General features: G+C 38.1%; 1 protein-coding gene across 1 annotated transcript in view; it reads left to right on the plus strand.

The window, feature by feature from the left end:
• Nucleotides 1-24234, plus strand: part of LOC129359536 (DNA nucleotidylexotransferase-like) — a 53409-nt gene that overhangs the window by 23452 nt on the left and 5723 nt on the right. Inside the window, exons 7-8 of the mRNA XM_055029159.1 lie at nucleotides 5334-5582; nucleotides 5759-5842. Coding sequence (XP_054885134.1) covers nucleotides 5334-5582; nucleotides 5759-5842 — 333 coding nt within the window. The remainder of the gene's footprint in view (nucleotides 1-5333; nucleotides 5583-5758; nucleotides 5843-24234) is intronic.

The following is a 24234-nucleotide window of genomic DNA, read 5'->3' on the forward strand; positions in this document are numbered from 1 at the left end:
TTACTGGAATTACTAGTGGCAGTGTTGCTGATTTGTGATGTTACACTTAGAAGGTTTTTGGAAACAGTTTTTTTTCCAGACACCAAAAAAACTTTAACTTGTTGCCCCAAAACTTGCTGGGTGTTTTTTTTAATGCACTAGAGATTAAAATTGAAGTAGAAAAGCATAAAAAAATATTTCTCAATATTGGTCAAAATTTTAACAATCATGTGTGTAAATATGACAACTTAACCTTAGAATCTGGAACATTTCAGTTTTATTGTGCTGCGTCTGTTTTAAATAATAATAATAAAACATTTTAGTTAATATGAAAAGCTCTCATGCAGCTGGGGTTGTTTAATCAAAATGAATCAATTTAGGACCTAAATGAAAGTTACAGTTACACACGAAATGTTCCACTTTTATCTCAGTAATCAGTCGCTTTAGTTCTGGCAAATCTCTGCTTCAAGGTCGCAGTGCAGTTCAAACACCCCTGGCTAACGCACATTAATCTACAACTTGAAGGTGACTTTTTTGTTTAAAGTCTCCGTTTTAGTGAGTCAGAGGGAATTCAAGATGAGATCAGAGCGCCTGGACGGCCCCTTACGACGTGCCGCTCATCTTTGGGTTCCAGGTGGCTGCTGGGGCCTCTCGTCGTCAGACTCCCTGAAGGAAAGGACCCGGCAAATCAAGCTAAAAGAAATTACAACAGCGTCGTCTTTAGATCACCTTCTCAGAGGGCTTGTTTACTCAACTTTTATTATTTATTTGTTAAACCACTGCTCAAAGAGAAGGCTTTAGGGAAAAGTTTATCCTCCTGCCAAACTCTTTTATGATTCTCTGTAAACAGTTCTGGTGGAATAAGCTTTCGCTCAGATGCTGGCTAACGCTACCTGCTGTGAGTGAGATGATTATAGAGAGCTGTTGGGCTAAACAGTTCCCGGAAATGCTGAGATGGGGAGCAGATTCTTGGTGACCGATTTAGATATTGATGGTTTAGTTTGTAGAGACGGGAAGATTAAATCTCACTGAACAGTTTATATAACAGTTTGAACAGTTTGTGTTCAAACTGTTCAACATTTGAACATTGTTCAAACTGTTCAACATTTGAACATTGTGCATTGCTAATGTTTCAGGTCTTCTGTAGCAGATGATGAATATTCTGCTTAGTATTTTATTAGTATGTTTATATCCATCTATACTGGCTCATCTTTGCAGGGTGGCATTTTTGCAAATCTGGAAAATAATGCTGCATGATTTTTTGTTTTATTTTTACAAATCGTATTTTTTTAACAACTTAATTAAAGATGTTTCTTGATCTAACTCTTGTTTGCGTTACATATATCTGAAGAGCTTCCATTGATTCAAATTTTATTTCAGCTGTTTGCTTAAATGGTTTTGTGATACACCAACTGTGAATAGGGAATATGATATTTTGGATATCTAAAACATACATTTTTAATATTTATAGGTGTACATATTAAATACAAAATGTCTTGCCATAATCCAAGAAACAGCTTTGTTTGTTTGTTTATATGAGACAGATACTGCAGTTTGGACACTCGTTTTTTTATTATTATTATTTCTATCACGTTTTAGGTTTGACTAAAATAAATTTTGACATTTAAATGTTATTTTTATATGGTTCATGTTTTCTTTTTTTGAGTGAATTCCTCTAAGATTTACTTAAAATTACGTTGCAGACCATGTTTCGTTTGCTTGGTCTGCGTTCACATGTGCTTGAATGAACTTTGGTTTATTTGAAGCGAACTGAACGGATATAATGAGAAAGATTTAAGACTACGGTTTTGAATTTTCTTCCAACAGAACAATGATCCTAACCATAGAAGCAAAGCTACAGTGAAATGTATAAAAATGGCCAAGTCAAAGTCCACTGTAATTTAGCTGTTTGAAAGCAAAAACTGCAAATGTTTTGTTTTGCGTACATAATACAAATAAATTCCAGGGACTTTAATATTGTAATTAGTTCAAAATTGCATGATTTGCCTTCCATGTTATAATTATGTGTGACTTTATTGCACAAATCGCAGTAAAACACATCACTTCTAAAAGTTAAAGGCTTATTATTTCTTTTGCAAAGCACTGCATTTTCTTAATACTACACATGTGCAATGCTCTGTATCTTTAGTTGGTTCTGCTGTCTGACTTGGAGAGGATTTTATTTTCAGATTGTCAGTATTTTAATGCTTTTATGCCTCATCTTAGTTTGTACTTTTAGTGCCTGCAGCTACACTATTACTGAGCATCAGGCGAACTTTAAGAATCCCAGGCTGGTCCTATTATTGGAGGGTGAATGGTTATCTGTAATTGCAGAGAGTTATCAGGGATGCAGACAAGGGGTGACATGGAGAATTTCTCCCTACAGTTGCACAAGAAATGACTCCACTTAGAAAGATAATTAGAGAGTGGAAGTAAAGACGGCCTGCCGGTTTCTTTGAGGTTTTTCCTCCCCATCTGTCACTCAAGTTTTCCAAACTGCCGCTAGATTTCTCATTGCCTTGTGAGAAACGTTGCTCCTTTCCAGTGACCTGAGCTCAGGAGCAGCAGTTCAGGCTGTGCTGACAAGGTGTTAAATGTTTTGTAATTACCCTCTCTCCTCAGATGAGCAGCTTCCTGGATTTACTTCCTCAGTTATTGGTCTTTAAGGAGAATGTGACACGTTTATGGGGAGCGTGAGGAAAGTAGCATCCCAAACAATCACGGTGGGCGCTGGAATTAAATTGAAAATTTGTAATCTAAAGCGCACTAACTCTGTTGGATATAGGAAAAACCTTAATCTTCCAGAGAGCGTCCCTAAGGAAATCAGTCTATTGACTTTTTTTGGTTTGTTGCCTCAATCTAAGTTGCACACTTTGTACTCAACTGTGCTTTAGTTTTTCCTCAAGGTTGAGCAATTTAATCTTTAAAAACAATGTTCTCAACTTTAATTTATTTCTGTTTCTCAGTAGCTTTCATCACGTTTGACTGTTTTTCACTGCTGCATCATATAAGAAGTGTTAAATCCATACATGTTTTAGCGTTTTTAACACATGATCAGCAAAGTTTGGCTTATTTGACAAAAGAACTTCTTTCAATGTGAAACTGAAACATGATTTCTACAAAATAGTGACAGTTATTTGGCCACATTCTGTTGAATTCAGTAAATAAAACTTAGATACTCTCAGTATTTCATCCGTCGTTATTCAAAGTAACCAGGAGAGGGAAAAGAGGCTCCTTCGATAGAGCACTAGGCTGTTATCAGGTGTCGTTGTTTGTTCAATAAAAACTGAACACAAAATGTTCAGCAAAGGCATCTGAGCCTCTGTTATGCTTGCAGAAGCTGTCACCACATAATATTGTGGTGCCACTCTCTCAATTTCATTCACCAATGAACAAAGAGACCAACAGCAGTTCCTCCCAATGCAAAATGAGCAAAAATGTCAAGCGTCTGACTTCAAAGTCAACTTGAAGCGTCTGAAGCGTTTTTGACACGAAACGTGTTCAGAGTGAACGCAGCAATATGCTGCATCAAGCGTCTTTACAAGCCTTTTTGCTTTTGTTCTGATATTGAAGCGTTTGGGTCACGTAACCCGTCTACTTCCTGAACAGTTTGATGGTTTTGCATTTCCACTTTTCAAACTATTACATAACTGAACAAATGAGCAAAGTACATTCAAGAGGCTGACCACTTTTAAGGTTAACACTTAAAGTGGCGTGAGAAAACTAGAAAATGACCATCATCAACTGCTGCAATTATTGCACATTCTGTATTTGGACCTTTAGTTTGTCGTCTGAAAAATCCACATTCATCTCTATGAAAGTTATTGTCCACAAACTCATCACTCATACATATTTGTTTTTTTTGGTCTGAAAATTAGCATTGAACCTTGTGGCAACACGAGATAATAAAAAAGAAGAAGAAACTTATTGCCTGCAGCAACGACATCCACTGGATAAATTAAGATTAGTTTTGCTATGAGGAAAAAACACAGATCAAAGTTTTTGTATAAATCCTGCGGCAGTGTAATTCACAGCAAATTTCATGCCAGTTATTTGAATAATTATCAGTCCAACTGACCATCAATAATAAACAAAAATCAGTCTAGATACTGGCTGAGAGCTGCAGTTACTGAGAGGATGTTGAGACTTTATCTTTATTCATCAGCTCACCTGAGAAAACAGAGGAATTAACCTCTTGTCAACAAGATTTTGTCGCTGAATTCTGCTCCTTCCTTTGTTCACTGCTTTAAAATGGTAAACATGTCCAGCCTTGTTTAAAGAAACTCAACCATTCTGAACACCAGAGGGTTTGTGTCTGAACTGACTTTTATCTCCAAGATTGGACTCGAACTGGCTCTGAAACATTCCCACTTGCAATATTTTGTAGGAAAGCATTTGAGTTTCCAACAAAACCACACGAGTCTCTCTTCAGCTGAGATTTTACAGACGTTCTGTAAAATCGCTCATGCTTCTGTTGCCAGAAAGTGGGACTTTTTAATAGTGTTACGGTATTTACACTAACATTCATGCCAAAAATGTGTTGCATAATCTAAAAGCTGTTACTAAAAACCTTTTGCTTCTGTGTGTAAAACATTATGTGTCAGAAAACTACAAGTCAAAAGTTTGGAGCTGAATCTAATCACAAAGTTGTTGCAATACTTTAAAATTGCTGCTGATTGATGCTCTCCATCCCTTCTGATATATCCTGAAATATTTTGCAAAAGAAAAAACTAGAAGGTCACTTCAAAGCTTTGAAAATCTGGGAGCTTTTCTGCAATTTGTCCTTCTGCAAAGAACTGATGTGGTGGCATGAAAATGAATGTTACCCACTATTTTCAGAGTTTTATTCATATGTATAATTGTGTGGATTATTTTCCTTCCGCTTCACAGTTGCACACTATTTTGTGTTGGACTAAAAATAAAAACACAACTAAAAAATATTTGAATTTGTGGCTGCAGTACGGTAAAAAAGAAAAAAGTCCAGTGGATGTATGAGAACAAAGATTTATATTGAGAATAAAATAATAATTTGGGAATAGTCATATTAATAATATTAAACCAATAAAGAAATTTTATGTTTTTATGTTTTTGATGTTCTTTTTCTTTAGAAATGACCCTTTATTATTTTAAGGGAACCTAATTACAACCCCCACATGTGAAATCTATGGCCTGGTTTCATTTTCAGAGTGAATCCTCTGCAAATGAGAGTTGAGTATTTTGGACCAGAGAGGAAACGTGTTGGAGTTTTCACTATTGAGGCCTGAAGGCTGAAAGAATTGTACGTCTTTTCCAGAAGAGGCAGAATTTTATCTTTAGAGCTCAACAGCCTACAACTTTTTGTTTTTGTCCATCAGGGTCTTCTGCTCTTCTCTGACTACCAGGCGTCGACCTTTGACCTATCAAAGCTTCCCAGCCACAGGTTTGAGGCCATGGATCACTTTGCGAAGTGCTTCCTGATCCTGCGTCTGGAGGGCAGCCGGGTGGAGGGAGGCCTTCAGAGAGCCCAGGGCGACGGCCGCGAGTGGAGAGCGGTGCGCGTGGACCTGGTGTCGCCGCCGGCGGATCGCTTCGCCTTCACGATGCTCGGCTGGACCGGCTCCCGGGTAAGGAAGCTTGTCACTGACGGTTTGGGTGGAATAAAGCTGCCATCACCCTTTAGACGTGATTATTTTCTAATATATCAAATGTTAGCCTTTCATTAGGGTAAAAATCTAAATATTCATTTCTGAATTACGTAAAACAAATGTTGACTTTAAGCTGCTAATTCCCTCTTTCACAGATGTTTGAGAGAGACTTACGAAGGTTTGCTCGACTGGAACGGCAGATGCTTCTGGACAACCATGCCTTGTATGACAAAACAAAGGTACTGTTATTTTTTTTAGGGCACATTAGAATATACTTCCAATGTAAAACTTAATTTTTTTCATGTTTCAAAGGTCATATTTCTTGCTGGAAAGTTGAAAATTTTTTTCTCTTTTTGTCATAAAACAAATATGAATTTCTATTTTAAAGGAAAAAAACGTTGATTATAATAGCAGCCATTTAAAAAAGACTCAGACATTTTAAACAAAGTTCAAATGTTCAAACGTCTGCAGCCAACGTGAATCTACATGCTGCTCCAGGTTTTGAATTAATTTAGATTTATGCAAAGTGTGTTGGTTTTTTCAGATCTTTTAGGATTCTTTTCGTTGTCAGATGTTTTTTTTTAATGTGATTTCTTGATTGTACAGGTGTAGCAATATTCAGGCCTGGGTGTCGCTAATGAAATTTAACCAAAAAATGTGTTTAATTGCATTTAATTCATGATCTCATCAATCATAAAAATTGATTTCAGTATATTATGTTAGTCTGGTATCAGTTTATTTGGTGATGTAAAATATGTAAGTATTGACAAAGGCAGCTAGAAAACCGTCTCTGCTTTCTTTGCGGCCGTGAACTGAAACAGTTCATGTCTGCATGGTGACTTCAAAGACGCCAACATTTGGCTTATTATTCTGTAAACTGACGGGAGAACAACCAAATTCACTGGAACCATCAATCTCACTGACAGCCATCTTCCAGCCTGGGCTTTTTTCCTGAGCTTGCGACTATTCATCACCCGACTTATTTCCGATGCATGGAGCAGACAGGCGAGCCGATCGGGTTTTGAGTCGAGTGGGACAAGGGTGTTAGGTGGATCAGTGTGCAGATCGACAGGGAAGAAACCCTGTCACTGCAGCGTCCCGTCAGCTGCTCCCCGGGGACGGAGGTCGGAGTCCCCGGGATCTGCGGGCGGCAGCTCCCTGACAGATATTATACACGGCCAGCCAACTCAGATGGTGTTTATTCAAATGCAAGGGCAGAGCTGCGCCTGCTGACAGTGCAGTCACCCGTGCACTGGGGTGGATAAGAGGGTAAAACACACAAACAATCTTTCCTTTCCTTCACGTTTTGCTGAGTTCTTTACTTTTTCTGGTGCATTCGCCACTCTCCTGTCACTTCTTCTCTCTGAACCGTCAAGGTCAACAGAAAGCTTCACATGTTGCACTCACAAAGCTCTTCACGACCCGTTTCTCATTCTGATCCCAGCATCACAGCCATAATTAACCTAATGAAGATCAATTAAGTGTCTCTGCGTCTGTCCTTCCTCTGCCTTCACACAACATGGCTCATGTTCTTTCGTTCTCACTTTGCCTTGGGCAAAAGGGACTTTTATTTTTATTTTTTTTGTCCATACAGGCTGCAGTTAATTGGTTGAACGTATGGCTTAGGACAACGTGATAATAGGGCTTTCATCTTTTCCTTGTCCGTTCTAATTGGCCGTCAGTTTTGAAGGGACTTCTGCGTTGCTTGTGTGACTGGTGTCACAGAAACAGGGGGAGCGATGAGGACTTATGTCTGATTAAAAGGGAAACATCTCAGCTAAGGACCAAAGGCGGTCGTTTAGAGGACTTTAATCATCCGGGTCTCTGGGAGACTCTCAGTGGACACCAGCTGGTCTCTGTCTTATTATAAAATGCTTTAAAAAAGATTAGAAGTCTACAGCATCCTAATGATCTCCACTCAATTATGAACAGACTCCGGGGAAGTCCTTGAACCGCCCTGGGAGTGTCGCACAGAAACACGCCGACTTGGGGTTCGTACATGTCAAATAGATTCTTGATGTTACACGTTCACCGAGAGTCAGTTTCACTGGCAGAGAATGTGGTTATTGGCCATTGTCGAAACATAACCCAAACCAATTACGAAAAATAACACGATAACACAAAACTTTATGAGCGTAAGGTGATGGATGTTGACAGCTTTACTCATAAAGGTTCACATTATACAATATTCACACTGGTGTTGAGAGTACGAGCAGAAAAGCTACTTATTGTGTGGGGGGATAATAGAAAGCAGTACGTCTTAGTAAGGCTGGGAATGGTTGCCACAGTGTAACAGGACCATTGTAGATAAAAAAAAAAAGAAGCAAATACATTTGAGTTTGAAAAATCAAAACTTGGCTAGAAAAAAACCCAAAAAACTTTCAGATTCATCATTGAAATTTTCCAGTGAAAAATCACATTTTTCTGACTTTCCAGTGTCTAAAATTTTTGACATTTAAATTTTCAAATTTTTTGACGTTAACCCTCAAAAACATTTCTGAGTATTTTCTTAGAAATTTTGAGATGAAGCTCTGAAATCAGTGAGAAAAAAAACATGGAAATGTCTGAGTTTAAGAAGTCCAAAATTTATGAGATTTTGTAGAAATTTTCTGATATTAATCTAAAAATGTAGTTTTTTGGTGGAAATGTACTCATTTTTTAAAAATGATCTATAATGGTTCTAATGGTTGAATGTATTTCACTTTTCTATGTTTATTGACTTATTTTTTATTCCAAGAATCCTAAGAAATTATCAGAATTAAAAACTCTCTTGAAACTAAAGGAAATTGTCATAATTAGTCCTTTATACACATGTGCAATAAAAAACCTGAGAGTTTTCTCTGCGATTTATAACTAAAGGGACATAGAGATGCACTACATTTATTTGTTCAGTGAAAATTTTCGTGCCTCAATAGTGAATAGTATTGATAATTAGACCAAACGATATTTCCTGAGCAGCTCAGCTGATGAACTGAAGTCTGTGATGTTAGCTTGGGTGGTGGACCGTCCAATGGAGGCTGCTGTGTGTGTGTGTGTGTGTGTGTGTGTGTGTGTGTGTGTGTGTGTGTGTGTGTGTGTGTGTGTCCTCTGCTGTAACTCTGAAGGTTTGTGATAATTAATATGTGTTGTGGGTTTGATGAATGAGGACAGGTGGAGGATTTCATCATTCCTAGACAGACTGACTCCCTCCCTGGGCAGTAGGGATCCATGACCCTGCCCAGAACCTCTAAAAACACACACACACACACACCTCTGAACGTGGCTGGATCTACCCTTGAAACTTGCTGCGTACGTGTGTGAACGATCAGCGATGCGACTCCGCCATCGCCTCGATCAAAACCCAGGCACTCTTGTTAAAGATGTTTGAGCTCATTAAATTCGCCGTCATTTGTTCCGACTGTTCCTGCATCCTTTCACACACCGAATGCACGGAGTGCATTGAACGCAGTGAATGAGGGTGTGTGCATGTGTGTCTTTCTGTGCAGGTAATTACTCTACGTCATGTGTAGGAGTGTGATTAATGAAGCTCCGGTCAAAAGGCTGTGAGCGTAGATGTCCTGGCTTTGGTCCTGAAGCACACGTTCAGATATGAAAGGTTCATTTATATTTTCTTTCTTTTTCCGTCGACATCCTCCAGCTCTGCGGTTCAGCTTCAAACGAACCATCAAACACGAATAGAAAACTGCTGAAACGACAGCCAGGGATCAAGTCAGAACAGCGACTCAGGCAGACGGAGGAAAGTTGTTTTGGCTTTCTCAAACTGTTTTGGACCCCCTGCCCATCATCCAGGTCCCTCACCGCCCACCAGCAGAGAATATGCACTCAATATTACTATCACTATTGTTGCTGTTTTGATTTTTATGGTTGTGTCTGTATTTATCATCAAAAATAATTTCCCAGAGAACAAAAAAGCCACGTGAATAGAAATTATTTTTACAGGCATCTACGAAAAATGCAATGAACATCCAACTTACGATCGGAAAGCCGAACAGTAGCCAGTCAGAGTGGGAAAAAAATAAATAAAAACCACCATTTTAATTGTTAAATCTTTCACAAAATGACCAGATAAAAGATGTACAACAATGCCAGTTCAAATATTACATACATGTGACACACATGAAAATGACTGTATGCAAACATTTCAATAAACTCTACAAAACCATAATACAAAAACACACTGGCAATAATCTACTTAAAATACTCAGTGATTCTAAAAATCTCAACAGTCTAAGTTACAAACCAGCCACCAAAATACAGCAAAATAACTCTTTTCTTAGTAGCCAAGACAAAATAAAAATAAAAAAATCATAAATATTGGTTGTTATGGAAATAGAAACACAAAAAGGACATTTTTAATTAATCACAAACTGAAACTTCAGGAGCCGCTGGAGATTCTTTTCGAGGAATTTTCATTTACTAAATGTAAATTATTCTGCAGGTTGGTCCCCCAATTTTTGATGAAAGTCATAAAATCTTTAATTTAAAAGTGCTGATAATTTTAAGTTAATTCGCTTATTCTCAGGGAACTTCAGTCGTAGTACTTCTGTGTCGAGCACAGGGCTAAAAGCTAAATTTAATTCAACTCTCTCTGTCAAATTATCGTATCTTTGATTTGAAGTTCCAGCATGCGGCTCCCCTCCTCCACCGCCCTTCCAGCAGTGGATGAGTGGACAATGGCGGGGCAATTGCACTGGGCTTTGGGGAGCAGCCGTTCTGAAAGTTCTCCCCTCGCCCCCCAGCCGGCCGGTTGGTGCTCACAGGTGGCGTCTGCGTTGAGGACAGCAGGCCCGCCTGGAAGGAGGGCCTCGGTCTGCGAGCTGAGAGCGAGGGAGGAGAAGTTTAATTTAGCTGTTGTTGGCATGTGGACTCTAAGGGGTGTCACAAGCACACTTCCTGACAGACAAGTCAGCCAAAATGGGGGTTATATTGAGGCTTCTGCCCTCTAAATACCCTCCTGGCATGTGAGGAGAGATGGGAAAAGTGCCATTCAGACAGAGACATGAGGTTATATTTTGACACCATGCCCTGCAAAAGCTAAAAATGTTTTAAGTTATTGCAAAAAGTGAAAAAAATATTTATTCTCTGGCATTGTGGAACTCAAAATTGTTGTCTGATTGTCGATATTTACCTTCACAAGAAGAACATGGAGGCTTTTGTCATGATGTTTCACTTGGTTCATTGCTGGCTTAAAGACATGTGACCTGGATGATGCACGAAATTCAGACGGGGTTCAGGAAGTGGATTTCACTGGTTCAAAACGTCGCAAAACGGATCACAGCGATGCTAATGCTCCAAATGGGCTGAAACGGACAAGGCATCTTGAAACAATACACGAATATTTAGGAGATGATCTATATTGTCTCAGTAAGAAAAGACTTGATATAATTTTGAGGATTTATTTGCGTCGGGGCGATCCACATAGCTTACGATCTGGTGCTGCAGATCTCATATTTTATGACCAACCATAATAAAGCTTTAAAAAGTCCGGACAATACAATCATTTAGTTTCAGGTTGGGTCAAATATTTAGAATTAAAAAAAAGCATTAAATGACTGTCGACTTGTTTCTTCTGCCTGGGTGAGAAGTGAATTGTGGTATTTTAAGTAACTAGTCTATGATAACAATGCTATTGGTAACAACAAGCAACCGTACACGTTTCTCTAAATGTTTATTTTTACCAGTAGTAATACTAAAGATAGAATTGTGGAGCAGAAAAATACATTTAAAAATCAACAAGAACAGGAGATGTAATGTAAAAGTTATTTTGAACCTACTGGTTTTATCAGCTTTGAACACCTTCCTTATGGACACTGTTACATTTTTATCCAGTAACAGCGCAGATGACCATGTCTCAAATTAAAAGTTTGCTGCACCAATCCAACAAGCTTTAATTCAATAAGCTTCAAGTTATCTATTTATAGGAAACACATGTTTACCGTATGCAATGGATAGATCTGTGTGGAAGTCAAGTAGTGAACTGCTTTGTCTACAAATCATCCGTATGAAACGGGGCTGAGAAGGGCGGCGTGTAGATAATCAAAAGCCAGAGGGAAAGTTTATTTTTTGCTCTCCATCTTGTCTTATATTTGCCACAAACAAGATGCTGCATTTCATTAGACGTCCTTAGCGGCTCTCAGGCCGAATTATTGTCAATGTTTATTACTGCTGAGCAATCCTGGAGCATTAACCTGGTAATTGCTACATGGGCAAAACTATTTTCCGGTACCGAAACTGATTTAAAGTTTTTGTTTGCTTCTTTCCTTCCCTTAGACTTTCCCCAGTTTGGTCTATTTTATGATGGGCTGCGTGTGGTTTATTAGTGGTTGATTTTGCCCACTGAACTGAATTGTTTTCCCTTTTGCACAGACGCTCACATTGCATCGAGGCACAACAAGATTCGACTAAACAGGCAAAAGAACAAATCTGGTGCTGCTATTGTTCTTTTTCTGAGGAGTGGTTAAAAAAAATCATAAAACAGCAGGAATAATAAAATTATTTCTGCATGGGTTTACAGAAATGTGGAGTGAGTTAAATATTAAGGTGATGACAAGCGTGATTTCCAACCTGAAGGTCTGTGAGGTCAGCATCAAGAAGAGGAGAAAAATCTGGCCTGCAGCTGAATGAACAGATTTAAGCAATTCAAAATCAAACCCTTATTACTTAAATGTCATTTTTTGAACTCCCCTGACTAATTTAGATCCGTCTTTCTCAAACTGCAGTGCGCCCCCTAGTGGTCCACAAGGTGCTGCATGTCACCATGACGTCACAGCTGCAGCTAGCCTATCACTCAAAAGAAAAACTGAAGCTGCTGGTGGAAAGAAAGTGATGCTCTGTGCGGACGTCAATGGCTATTGCTAATGTTATTTAATTAAAATTATTAAATTAAATGAATTGAAAGGAACATATAATAAACATTTGATAAGAGTTTATATTTTTTATATTTAATGGTGCAGAAGAGGATATTTGATTCTGCCGAAGCAACTCAAGTATATTTTTATTTTATTGCTTCTAAATGACAAATAGGCCTAAATGTTATTAATGCATACAACACTCGGTAGAAAAGAGATTCTTTTCCGACTTCCATGAGTTTGACGTTATTAGGAAGCGTAGATTATACCATTTTTAAAATCTGTAAGTAACTCAAAACGCCTCGAGTGGAGAAGAGTTCATGACTTTTTTTTGTGTCCATTCTCATTTACATTTTGGGGCAGTTTTCATGTTAAGTGTTTGTTAAGTGGATTAAATGGTCCTCAGCCTGAAAAAGGTTGAGGAGCGAATTACATTGTTAGAAAGATTGAAAGACCTTTCCTATAAAGACTGAGTAAAAACCTAGAAGTCAGCGGCTGTAGTGTGACAAACTGTGGAAAAGTTCAAGGTGTAAGAACACCTCACACCTTGAGGTGTAACGTATGGCCGGAGGCAAATGTCAACCTTTACCTAACGGCTATCAGCTATGCCGACCTCTGACCTTAACAAAAAGTAATTACAGAAGGTGTTAAATTATAAACTCTGTATTTTTTTTGGATGGAGAATACCAGCGAGAATCCACGGCTGTTTATTATTGAGTGTGTGAGACCACGCAGGATCAGAAGCCTAAAGTCTCAAAATATAAGTGAGCATTAAAATAAAGAATCTACACGAAAAAGGACATTTGATTGGTTTAGTAATCTGTGTTAAAATATTGTCACCATGAGAGGAAAGTTTCTCACAGTGGGTCGAACCGCCACTCCTGTAAACTCAAATATTATCACTGCAGATAGAAACGTCATCACCATAGGTATCAATGTCAAACATACAGGTGAGGGTATCACCCTGGGTAATAACAGGTCTTCAACTGCTTGTCACATTTCAGAAAGTATCCAATTATTACCCCCAGAGCCAGCTAAAGACTTAAAAAGACACGACTCCATGTTGTGAAAACACTGCCCAGTAAAAAACGGGCATCTAGAAATGGACCGATTCACTGCATTTAAGTCATCTTTAAGCAGAGGTGGATGAGGAATAGCTTCCTAAGCTGGGATCAGAGTGGAGGATTTAAAGAAACTCAACATATCTCATATTTTCAGGCCTGCAGATTTAACTCGTAATACCTTGTCTTACGCTCCACGAGAAGCTTGCACCTACCAGTGAGATAAGGACGGGAAATGACAGATTACAAGAGTCACTCGGATTTGTAAATGGGATTTGGAAAATTAGACCACCTCGAATGCTGCAAACATGAGCATTCTCTCTGCAAGCCGTCACAAAGTCGAGACAAGCACGGCGCTAACATTTCCAACAGATATGAACTATTTGGAGGAAAACTTATCAGGGTGAACAGTTTAAAAAAGGAAAACATTTTATCATTCTCAACTTTATCACTTCTTAGCCTTTATAGTTACCCCAAAAAATCACTTTTCTGATAGAATGTCCTCGTTAAAGTTTAAGGCAGAAATTAAGTCAGAATCTTTATAGAAACTTGATTAAATATATATATATATATATATATATATATATATATATATATATATATATATATATAAATAATGCTTTCAGTGAGAAGGTTATCCCCCTATTAATGAATCAATCAGAACCATAAGTTCATTTGATCAGTAGAAACAACCATCTTTGTTCTGCTCTCTTTCTACATGCAAATGTTTTCTCTTCTTTCACCAAAATAAAATCAGAAATAGCAGACAGTCATCAGACAAACAATTTATTGATCTCAAACATATTTCAAAGTGCAGTGGAAGTATTTTTTTCTTGTTCATTACAGACTTTGTTTAAAGAAACGGGCAGCAGTAGGTAAAAACAGAGAAGGTCTGGTGGAACATTTCTCTGCCCTTCGTCTTGCTTGTCATTACTGATTCCCATTCATTCGCCTCCAGTCTGTGTCCAGGCGCTGTAATTAGGATGAATGTGTTTATCAGTTCCCTGTCCATGTTAATACGGTGGCCGCGCAACAGGTCCGACTTCAGTTTTTCTGCTTCCTTCTCCTCCTCTAAGAGAACTGTCACTCAGCATTACCACTACTGGAGTTTCTTTGTTTGCACAAATTTCAATTTTTTTCTCTGTCAGTCAAAAACGGGTTTAAGGAATTTTTCATTTCAGGGATTTGCTTTGATCAGAGCAGTCCGAATGGTTTCTCCGGTATGTCGCTGAGTTGGTTATGAAAGACTAGCAGCCTTGCAGAAAGGTAAATCAAAGTGGACTCAGAATGGATAAAATGGAGCCGAAGTTTATCATCTGAAATGTTAAAAAGTGTTTATCTTGCACTCCAAATATACTCTGAAATGCCTTGTCAGTTTATATTTTCTCCTAGAAATATCTAAAAGGTCTGTTTCACCCTCCAGATGAGCTGTTGAATTAATTTCATTCTGCCTGAAAACGAAGATGACTGTCAGCTGCAGCTGCCAGGAAACGATGTTCCCATGACAGGCGGACAGTGCAAATACGAAACGTTAATTTTAAGGTAGAGTTGCCATGTGACTGGGTCGTTTCTCTTAGAGGTCAGAGAAACAATTAAGACACTTTAATGAGGAGGATTGGGGAGTGTGAAATGGGAGGGCTGCTGTAATAATGGAGGACAGTGATGGAGCAAGCCTGGTCATGTGGAGCCAGTTAAAAATGCCCTGACTTTGCTGGTTCCATTCTGTTTGACCAACATCGACAGTTTTATCTTTAAAGCAGATTTGAGACTGTATCTACACTTTGGATTTGGAGAATGAGAATAGTTCTTGAGTTCTGGTCAATCTTTTTGTTGTTGTGTCGACACTTCTTGGCAACAAATCCTTCACAGTTGAAAAAAAGATTTCTTAATTCCCTTTAAACGTTTGAATGGAAAATGCATTTCTGGATTGCGTCCATTAAGTTCTTGCTAAATCATTTCTGCCAAAGCCAAACATCATTTGAAGGCATGGTGGGGGATCATCTCCCTTTCTGGAAAATAAGGCTAATCACCACTGGAGGCAAACCCAACCCTCAGAGATATCAAGATGAGATTCTGCAACCAGTAGCAACACATTTCTTCACTCTTAGGGACCAAACTGGATCTTTCAAGATGAAAACGCTCTCCTCCACTTAGTGTGGTCAACTAAAGTATCTCCAGATTAACTTACTCGCTCAGGTTAAGCATAAGGTATTGATTATCTCTGCACTTTGACGGGTTGTGAATAACATTGTCATGACACCATCATAAACATAACACCTGTTATGAACATGAGTGAATATTTATGAATATTTATGACTGTTGTCATAAAGTGTCATTCGGTAAATCATGGCACTTTTAATACAAAGCTGACATTATTCAAAATGTCTGTTATCTCAAAAGTATTACTGATTAAACTTTAGATGTAATAACATAAAACTACATAATTTTTAAAGTTTAATGTAACTGATTTCTGTGGTTCTAAATATAAAGTCAGATAATCTGACACCCATCACATTCATCTAGTTCAGTGCAAAAAATAAATTTTCCATGACAAACATGGTTGTTGAGACATCCAAACATTGTCAACAAATATGATTTCTACATGTAAAATTAGGTATAATTTGACAGTAAAAGTGTTTGACTGTGATGAATATTGGTAAACTTTCCTTGACGGTGATGGCGGCCATCTTGAATTTTTTGCTATTGTTGAAGTTACAGGAAGACGTAAAAAATCTGTCATTTTGTTGAATGGTTTCCCTGTTTCTCAGCTACAATTGAATATTTCATTACGTTTATGCATTAATGTGTTTACTGCATAAAAATTGAGGTAAATTGATTCTTTAGAGAGGAAGAATTACTGAAATGAACTGACTGCGCTTGTACTCATCACCGTAGATCAGCAGGTCAGCAGGTCAGCAGGTCAGAGGTTGTTCTCAGAGAAATGATCTCGACTGGATAAGCAGAATGTATCCAATTTCTGGACAATCCATTCTGCTCAGATGCTTTACTCAAATTCAAAAGGTGAGGTGGAGGAGAAACCAGCACATCACCAGGACTCTGATGTCTGGATTTGGTTTCAAACATAAAATAATCGTTGAGATATTTCAGTCTGGAACGAAGCCATAAAGCTATCACTTACCAATACTATTCCTGTGAAAAACAGGCATCTTTCTGCAAATAATACTGCAAAAATCAAAGCTGAATGCAATCAGATATAATCAGATATCCTTCGCTATCAAAATAGATGAAAACAAATGGTGAAGCAAATGAATGAGGAGCATTTTACTGTTGTTTAAAGAAGATAAAACCCAGAGCAAACACTGGTTGTTTTGCTTGCACCAACAGGTTTCTACTCCAACATCACATTTTGTGTGTCAAACAAGGCAACCCTGTAACATCAAAGAGAACGGAGCAAATACACAAAAAAATAAAATAAACATGAGCTGCAATTTATATGCTAACAGGACGGGAGTATTTCTGAATAGTTTTCATGTGAAGCATGAAAGGGGAGGCAGCTCGGGGCAACAACATTTAATATGAACATAAAGTGAAGAAACAAAGGAAAAAGACAACAGGAAAGTTTAGGAAGAATTAGCATTGGCTCAGAATGGAGACTGGATTTAAGAATGTTGATTTTTCAATCCCAAGCTTCCTTTTTTTCTGATTTCCTCATTTCTATAAATTGATAGGGAAGATACTTTTGCTTCAAGGTGTACCAGGCTCCAACCGAACAGGTAACCCAACAATTCAACCAGGTAATATCAACGCTGGTCCTTTTGTACTTAGTAGAGGGTAGAATGGCAAAAAGATGCTATAGTCTGTCACAAGTAATTTATTTTTTATTTTTTGAGGAGTCAATGTCTCAGAATCTGAACAATAAATACATAAATATTATTATTGTGCAGGGTTCTGCCACACAGGATTAATTGGAAACACATAAGAAATTTGAGCTAAATCATCAACAAGTCATATGAAAACATGGAGGAGAGGAACTAATGTTCAGTAAACAACAGGATGTTCTGTGTGTTGAGCCAGAAAGCTTTTTAAATCACTTTCAGTTTATAGTTTTTGCTTTAAATGTGATCCATCAACACAACTTACTGTAAGTTTTAACGTGTTTTAGATTAAGTGTTATCAGTTTATTGAATTCAAGCCAGAGTAACGTATACCTTGTTCTAGCTGCTGATTTACACACCATGCCATTTACAAGAAAACAGAAAGAAAAAATAATAATGTGGGAACGAGGGACAAAGAAAACAACAACTGAACAAACAGAAATAACAGTGAAAATATTCACTTTTAGTTAGCATGCTAACTTCACTAGACTGAAAATGACCACTGTGCAGCTTTTAAATAATGAAGGAAAATAAGACATTTACTAAAAGTTTCTAGCAAATATTACAAAGAACTCATGTAGTTGCTGTATGCTTGTAATTGTGCAATTGTTTTGTTTTTTTCTGCAAATTGGTGTTTGTAAAAATGTTCCAAAAATTATCACTTTACAACTAAAGATAAAGCAAACAAACTGCTGTAACTATTCAGAGGAATTTCTTTTGCTTGAAAGTTGTAACAAAATTTGATGAAATGGATTTAGACTTTTGAATATGGAGCAGAATATAGACCATTATATATTATTGTTTTAAATACATGCAATCATTGTATTTGTGATGTAAAACTGGTACTTTTTAAGGCTTGTGATACAATAGTGATCTCATACCGGCCTGACAGGTCTGTGGTTTGCTGTGTGAAAGTCAGTCAGTCTCTAAGACCGAGTGCTAAATAAATCAGAATGGTCATCCATTCAGTTTTCACAGCAGGACAAGTGACCTCAGTGATAAATCACATTGCTTCCTGCTGCGCAGTGAAGGGAAGGAGTGCTGGCAGCACGGCCAGTTTGGAGCAGTTGAAAAATAGACCAAAAATTAAGCTGAATTACAAGCTGAGGAAGAATGATGAACGCATGCAGCAGAGGGGAAATCTGAGTAATGTAAAAGAACATTATCTTTTCCCTTAAACTCTCCCATCTCTTTCCCCCTGTCACCATTCCCAGCTCATCCTCCTCCAGCCTCCCATCCACCCACACGCTGCCTGTTACCACAGCCTAATGGGTGAAAATAAAGGATGGGAAGTATTTATAGATCCCATTGAGCTTGTGTTTTGCATTACTAAAGAATGGAATTCAATAGCAAGCTATTATCCTCTAAATCCTGCAACCTGCAGTCTGTCTTTTTTTGTCCTTTTTCTCTACTGCATGAAGACGAGAAGCAGTTTGAGTCTGTGAACTCATGGAAGATGCGAGATTCCTGGTTGAGGGTTGGGAATGTTCCTGGACAAGGACATGAATCGGTTCGTTCGGCAGACGCGTCCACGTCCATTATTGATGAAACCAAATGGCAGAGGATTTTCAGGAAGGCCTGGTGGTTAGTTGTGTCTGCCTGTCATGTAACATTAATTGACGCTGCTGCTGCTGTTGCTCTGAGAAGCCCTCAGTCCAGAACTCCTATTTCAGTTTACCCCATGATTTATTTACAGCAACACTCAACTGAACAGTCATTAGGTTGCTTCTGGTTGGCTCTGTAGTGTCGGCTCCGACTTGCTTCTGAAAATGGACAGATTCAGTGAGGAGCCTGGAAAAGTGAAGAGAAATATTCACCATTGAACTGCCTGAACTAAACCGCAGAATATCATCACTGACAGACAAGCAACGAATTAATTAATTGCACGACAAATTAAAACGAGCTCCAATAATTTCCATTCTGATTATTAATATTTTTTGAAGGGGAATTTTATTAAGAGGCTTAATAATCCATTTTATTTATGGCTTTGCTTGTTTGGTGTTTTTTAAATTATTTATTTTTATGCATTATTGTGTCACAAATCTTCCAGTTCCAGAGTGAAGTCTTTACAAAATTAAAGTTTTTTTTAATTTGAGACAGTAAATTGAAAGTTATTATGCCATTATCAATACTTTGCTTGAAGATGGTTTCAAAACAATACATTTATCAAAGCAAACTTTCAATGTTGTTTCAATAAAACTTTCAATTAAAATTAAGGTTTTTTTGTTTTAGCGTGTTTTTTTTTTTGTATTTTTTCAAGTAGTCACTTTGTGTATATATCATGGTAAATATCGCCATATTTATGTTTTTATTGTATTTCTTCCACTGTCTGCACTGGTCTTTAATCTCATTATAAATTATTATATTAACAGTAAATTTATTAATTCACTTTCATCCGATATATTCAACATTTGTTCCATACGTTCAAACTCCAGACAATATAAACACAGGATTCCCTGAATGCCATCCCATAATATATTTATATAAATGAACATGAAAGCACTCAAGGAAGCAGCACAGCTTTTATCTGCTGATGTCATGAGGCAGTGATTCAGTCTGCACCCGATTCATAAAAGGTCGAGCAGAATCTATTCCGAGTGCGGCTTGTTGATTAGAGTCCGTCTGCACAAACATGAGAGCGAAAAGCAAAGCGGCGATGCGACGCTCTCCTTCACGCAGGGCACCGCTTCCATTATGATGCAGCCGCACAGGATGTGGCTCGTCACCTCCTGGCCTCGGTGACCAATACAGTACGCAGTCTGTGCTAAACAGGAATACATTAATCAGAACGCGTGGGCTTTGACAGGAGTCAGACCAAATGAGAACCTTTTCCCCTCTATTCTTTTCAGATGCAGTCCATTCACAACGACAGTTTAGTGATTCAGAGAACAGTTTAGAAGATAAAACCCACAATCACTGATGCACAACTTAGAAGCCTTCCTTTGTGTGAACTGTGATTTATCTACAAGTTTCAAACTAGATGCATTTCTGTACAATTTAACAGTGAAAAATGAAGGTGAGAATGGGAATACTGTTTACCTTGTCTTGTTATGGCTGTTGATTTTTCAGCCAAATCCACATTTTAAAGCTGTAAACACTCTTGGGGAATTCCTTTGAGCACTTTGTGCTCATCTGTGCAGTAGATTCACTCCAACAAGCCCAGCAGATTTGGACCCGGTTGCAGCTTTTCAGGCACCAATAAAGGAGATATCATGAAGTGAACATACAGTTGGAATATGTTTCAGAATTATTTCAGTACACAGAAAAGAGTTGGTTCTTACCATCAGAGGCACCTCATTGAGTCCGAACGGTGTTTCTAAATCAGTAAACGATGCTGCAAAATGTAAAGGAGAGTAGAATGATGCATCTTTTATTGGTTTATTTATATAAAGAAATAAAGTTTTATTTAAATGTGTCGGCACACATCGATGCTGTTTGCTTAATAGAAGTGTCGCTGTCTTGTTTTAATTTAGGAGGGCATAAAAATTAGGTTTGCCCCTCTGGCTCCTCAAACTTTATTCCAAGATTCAGGTAATAATGGACTCCTTATAGATTCCTAACGAGGCAGGGGAAGGCTACAAACGTAACACAATTAGCCGCTGCCTAAATTAGTCAGGAAATTAAGAAGTAGCTGTTAACAAGACATCCGACAAGGTGATTTATGGGAGATCAGAAACACATTTTGAGTGAGTGCGTTTAGTTTTCCAGGGAGGATGAATCAAAGGCCTTGTTTACAACCATCAGAGAAATGCAGCGGGCTCTGATAATGACATGTTGCTGCGCAACATCACTGCAAATGGACAAAGAAATGAGAAAAAACTCATTTTTATGTTCTTACTGCAAACGCTTTGGTCAGTTTCCAAAACATTTGACCAAATATACCTCATGAAGTCTTTTTCTTTATTTAAAATTATGTGATGTGAATTTGTAGGACTAGAAGCGGCTCTGCTTTAGTTCCCCGTGATGACTGAGCTCCTAATCTTGTATTCAGCGCTAAGCCCCTCGTATTTCAGCTGCTGGATTTAATGTTTTTGGATTTAATGTTTTCGATCTTATCGCCATCTTTAAATATGGCAGAATAATGCATCACAATAAAAGTGATACAGTATTGCCAAAACGAGTGACACTTTATCCAGTTTCCTCTCGTTCTGTTGTAATAATTTTTTTTCTGTCATTCCATACTGCTGTTTTATTTTATTTTATTTTTAAGGAGTTACGATGGAGTCTTAAACTGCTACTGCGCCAGTTACGCGACTGGTTGTTGCTACGTAAGAGTGAGTGAGTTAGTTGATGCCACAACCCTTACGCGTCCCGGATTGACCCCAGATTGACATTCAACCTTTATGAACTTGATCATTTTAACCCAGAATGAGAAAAAACATCAAAAGGAGAAGTTATTTTGCAGAAGTTCACTGGATAAATATTCCCCGGAAGACTTGAGGCTCTCACTGCTGCCAAAACGTTGCTGCAAACATCTCAGAGAAGAAAACATACAAATATAGTTAAGAAATTATTCCAAGGACCTGTAAATGAAAATGTCAGTGCTCAGATCAACAAAAAGGTGAGAGGATAATTCACAAACAAAGCTCAGATTTGCCCGTGGGTTGCTTTAATTAGGCAGAATGAGAAGAACGCTGACGATGCAGGATCCACTTGCTCTGTCTGAAACAGAAAGCTAATTGGTTGTGCAAAGTTAGCCCCTCTTCAACAAGCCGATTCATTATTTATAAGCTTCAGTGGAGCAAAGAAAGTTAATTTATTGTTATCATTAGAACACTGTTTTGTGAGGGTCCGTTTGAGAGGAAGTGGAGAGACGGCAACAGGCGCTGCCAGTCTGAGTTGACACCACGCTGCAGACAATAACGTCCGTTTTAATGGAAAAGGTTCAGCAAAAAACAACAAATGTCATCACCAGCAAACTTTCAACACAAATAGAGCCAAGTGTACAAGAATAATAACATTGCGCTTCGAAATGCCAAGCAAAAATTTTGTATTATTTGCAGAAAATGGTCAAAATAACTAAAAAGACGCAGTGCTTTCAGACGCCAAAGAAATGCAAAGAAAACAAGTTCATATTCATTTAGAAACATCAGTATTAATGTTTTAACTTGGGTAGAGTTCAGAAATCAATAGTTGGAGTTCAAAGGAGTGGTAGCTTAATTCTTTCCTGAGCTGTGTATAACATTTTTATGACAACTGAAGTCATTGTGCTGTAAAGTATCATTATGTGCCTGGAAAATACATATTTCTGCCCCTTTAATAAAGAAACACATCTAAAATATATGACAACAATACTCATTTATAAATGGCCGTGGTCAACAGGAGGCGTTGTGCAGCAGGAATGAAGGATGTTCTGTTAGAAGTGGTTAAGATTTCTGTTTCAAGATTTTAATGCATCCAAATGTTGCATTAACAGTGGACTGTCTGCAGATAATGTCTGAGCTCATCCAAAGCTCTGTGTTATGGGTTGAAATTAAAGTGAGTGAAGATTGAGCAAAACTTTGTGTAATTCATTCCTACATATAGCCTCAAAAGTGAATTGAATTTTCACCTGAAACATAACTATTCTGTTAGAGGAATAAAGACCTTTAATGTGTCAAACATGTTGTCTTCGCCTTCACTGTGAAGATGAAAGTTTTACCAAGGAGCGAAATGTTGCAACTATGTGCAATGCATTGTCATTGCTTGCTTCAAGTTCCTTTTATCAATGAGGATGTACGCAAATGGAAGCATGAACTTTGAAGTTTCAAACTAATGCTTTGGTGACATTAGGAAGGCACCGAAGAAGCATTAAGCTTTTATTGCACCTCTCCCCGGCGCTTTATGCGCCTGTTCATTGCCTTTGGGCAGCCTAATCAGCTAAATAACTTTGATTTGCAAATGTTTACTCCTCCATGGGAGCAGAGCACCATAACACCGCAGATGTCAAGTGAAGATCCCATTGTTTCTGATTAGAAAAATCATTATTTTCTACCTGTCTGCCTCTCTGCCCTGTGCACCGGCTGATTAGCAAGCCGGAGAAGAATAAGTAATGACGATAACACTAAACTCGATAGCTCTTTTATAGACAGCGGTGCTTTATGATGCTTGGACTAATTGCTGGTGTGATTAGTGAGGTGTCAGTCCCCTCCCTGGTTTCTCAGGCTGTCCTGTGAGCTGAGGGCTAGCAGGACGCAGCCGCGGAGAGACGAGGGCGTGCCGCAGATTGTTACGGGGGGAACACACTGGGGCATAATTCACCTCCTGCTTTTTCTGCCCCCGTCAGCCCTTTCCTGCACACTGTAATAAAACCAGATTTAATTAGTCAAAATCAAACATTTTTTTCTTATCTCCTGACAATAGTCTATTTCTAACAGTGAAAGGTAGACACAGAAACCTAAAATGAAAGAAGTGGATGTAGAATTAACCAAGCTTTCTTAATAAAAGGTACTAAACTTGCATATGAAATACAACCTCTTGAACCAACAGATCTATAAAAAGACAAGCTAAAACATTTGGGTTATTAAAGTTTTATGTACAGCACATCTTTGACTTCTTAATATCTGGCACTTAATGATTTCTGCTGTGGACAAGCAAAGTCAAAGCCGGAAAAGAGATGACCACACAGGATGAAGTCTGAGTGCAGATAAATTTTCTTGCTAGAGAACTTCCAAGAGAGTATTTGCATAGATTTGAGTCGTGTTTGCATATTTATTTGCCTGACCTTTAGCTCAGCTCCCTTAGCTGACTTCCTTTTTATTTTGTATTGCAGTTCCCCTACACTGGTTTCCTGGTCTTATGTAACGTCATTGCAGCAGAGTGCAAACGTTGACATGTCACTGAAGATGCAGTAATCTGTCAAAATTTAAAATTATTTATGGACCGAAAACTGTTTGAATGTTTTCTA

The sequence above is a fragment of the Poeciliopsis prolifica genome, unplaced genomic scaffold (genome assembly GCF_027474105.1).
Source record: "Poeciliopsis prolifica strain line A6 unplaced genomic scaffold, Auburn_PproV2 SCAFFOLD005, whole genome shotgun sequence".
Classification (NCBI taxonomy): Eukaryota; Metazoa; Chordata; class Actinopteri; order Cyprinodontiformes; family Poeciliidae; genus Poeciliopsis; species Poeciliopsis prolifica.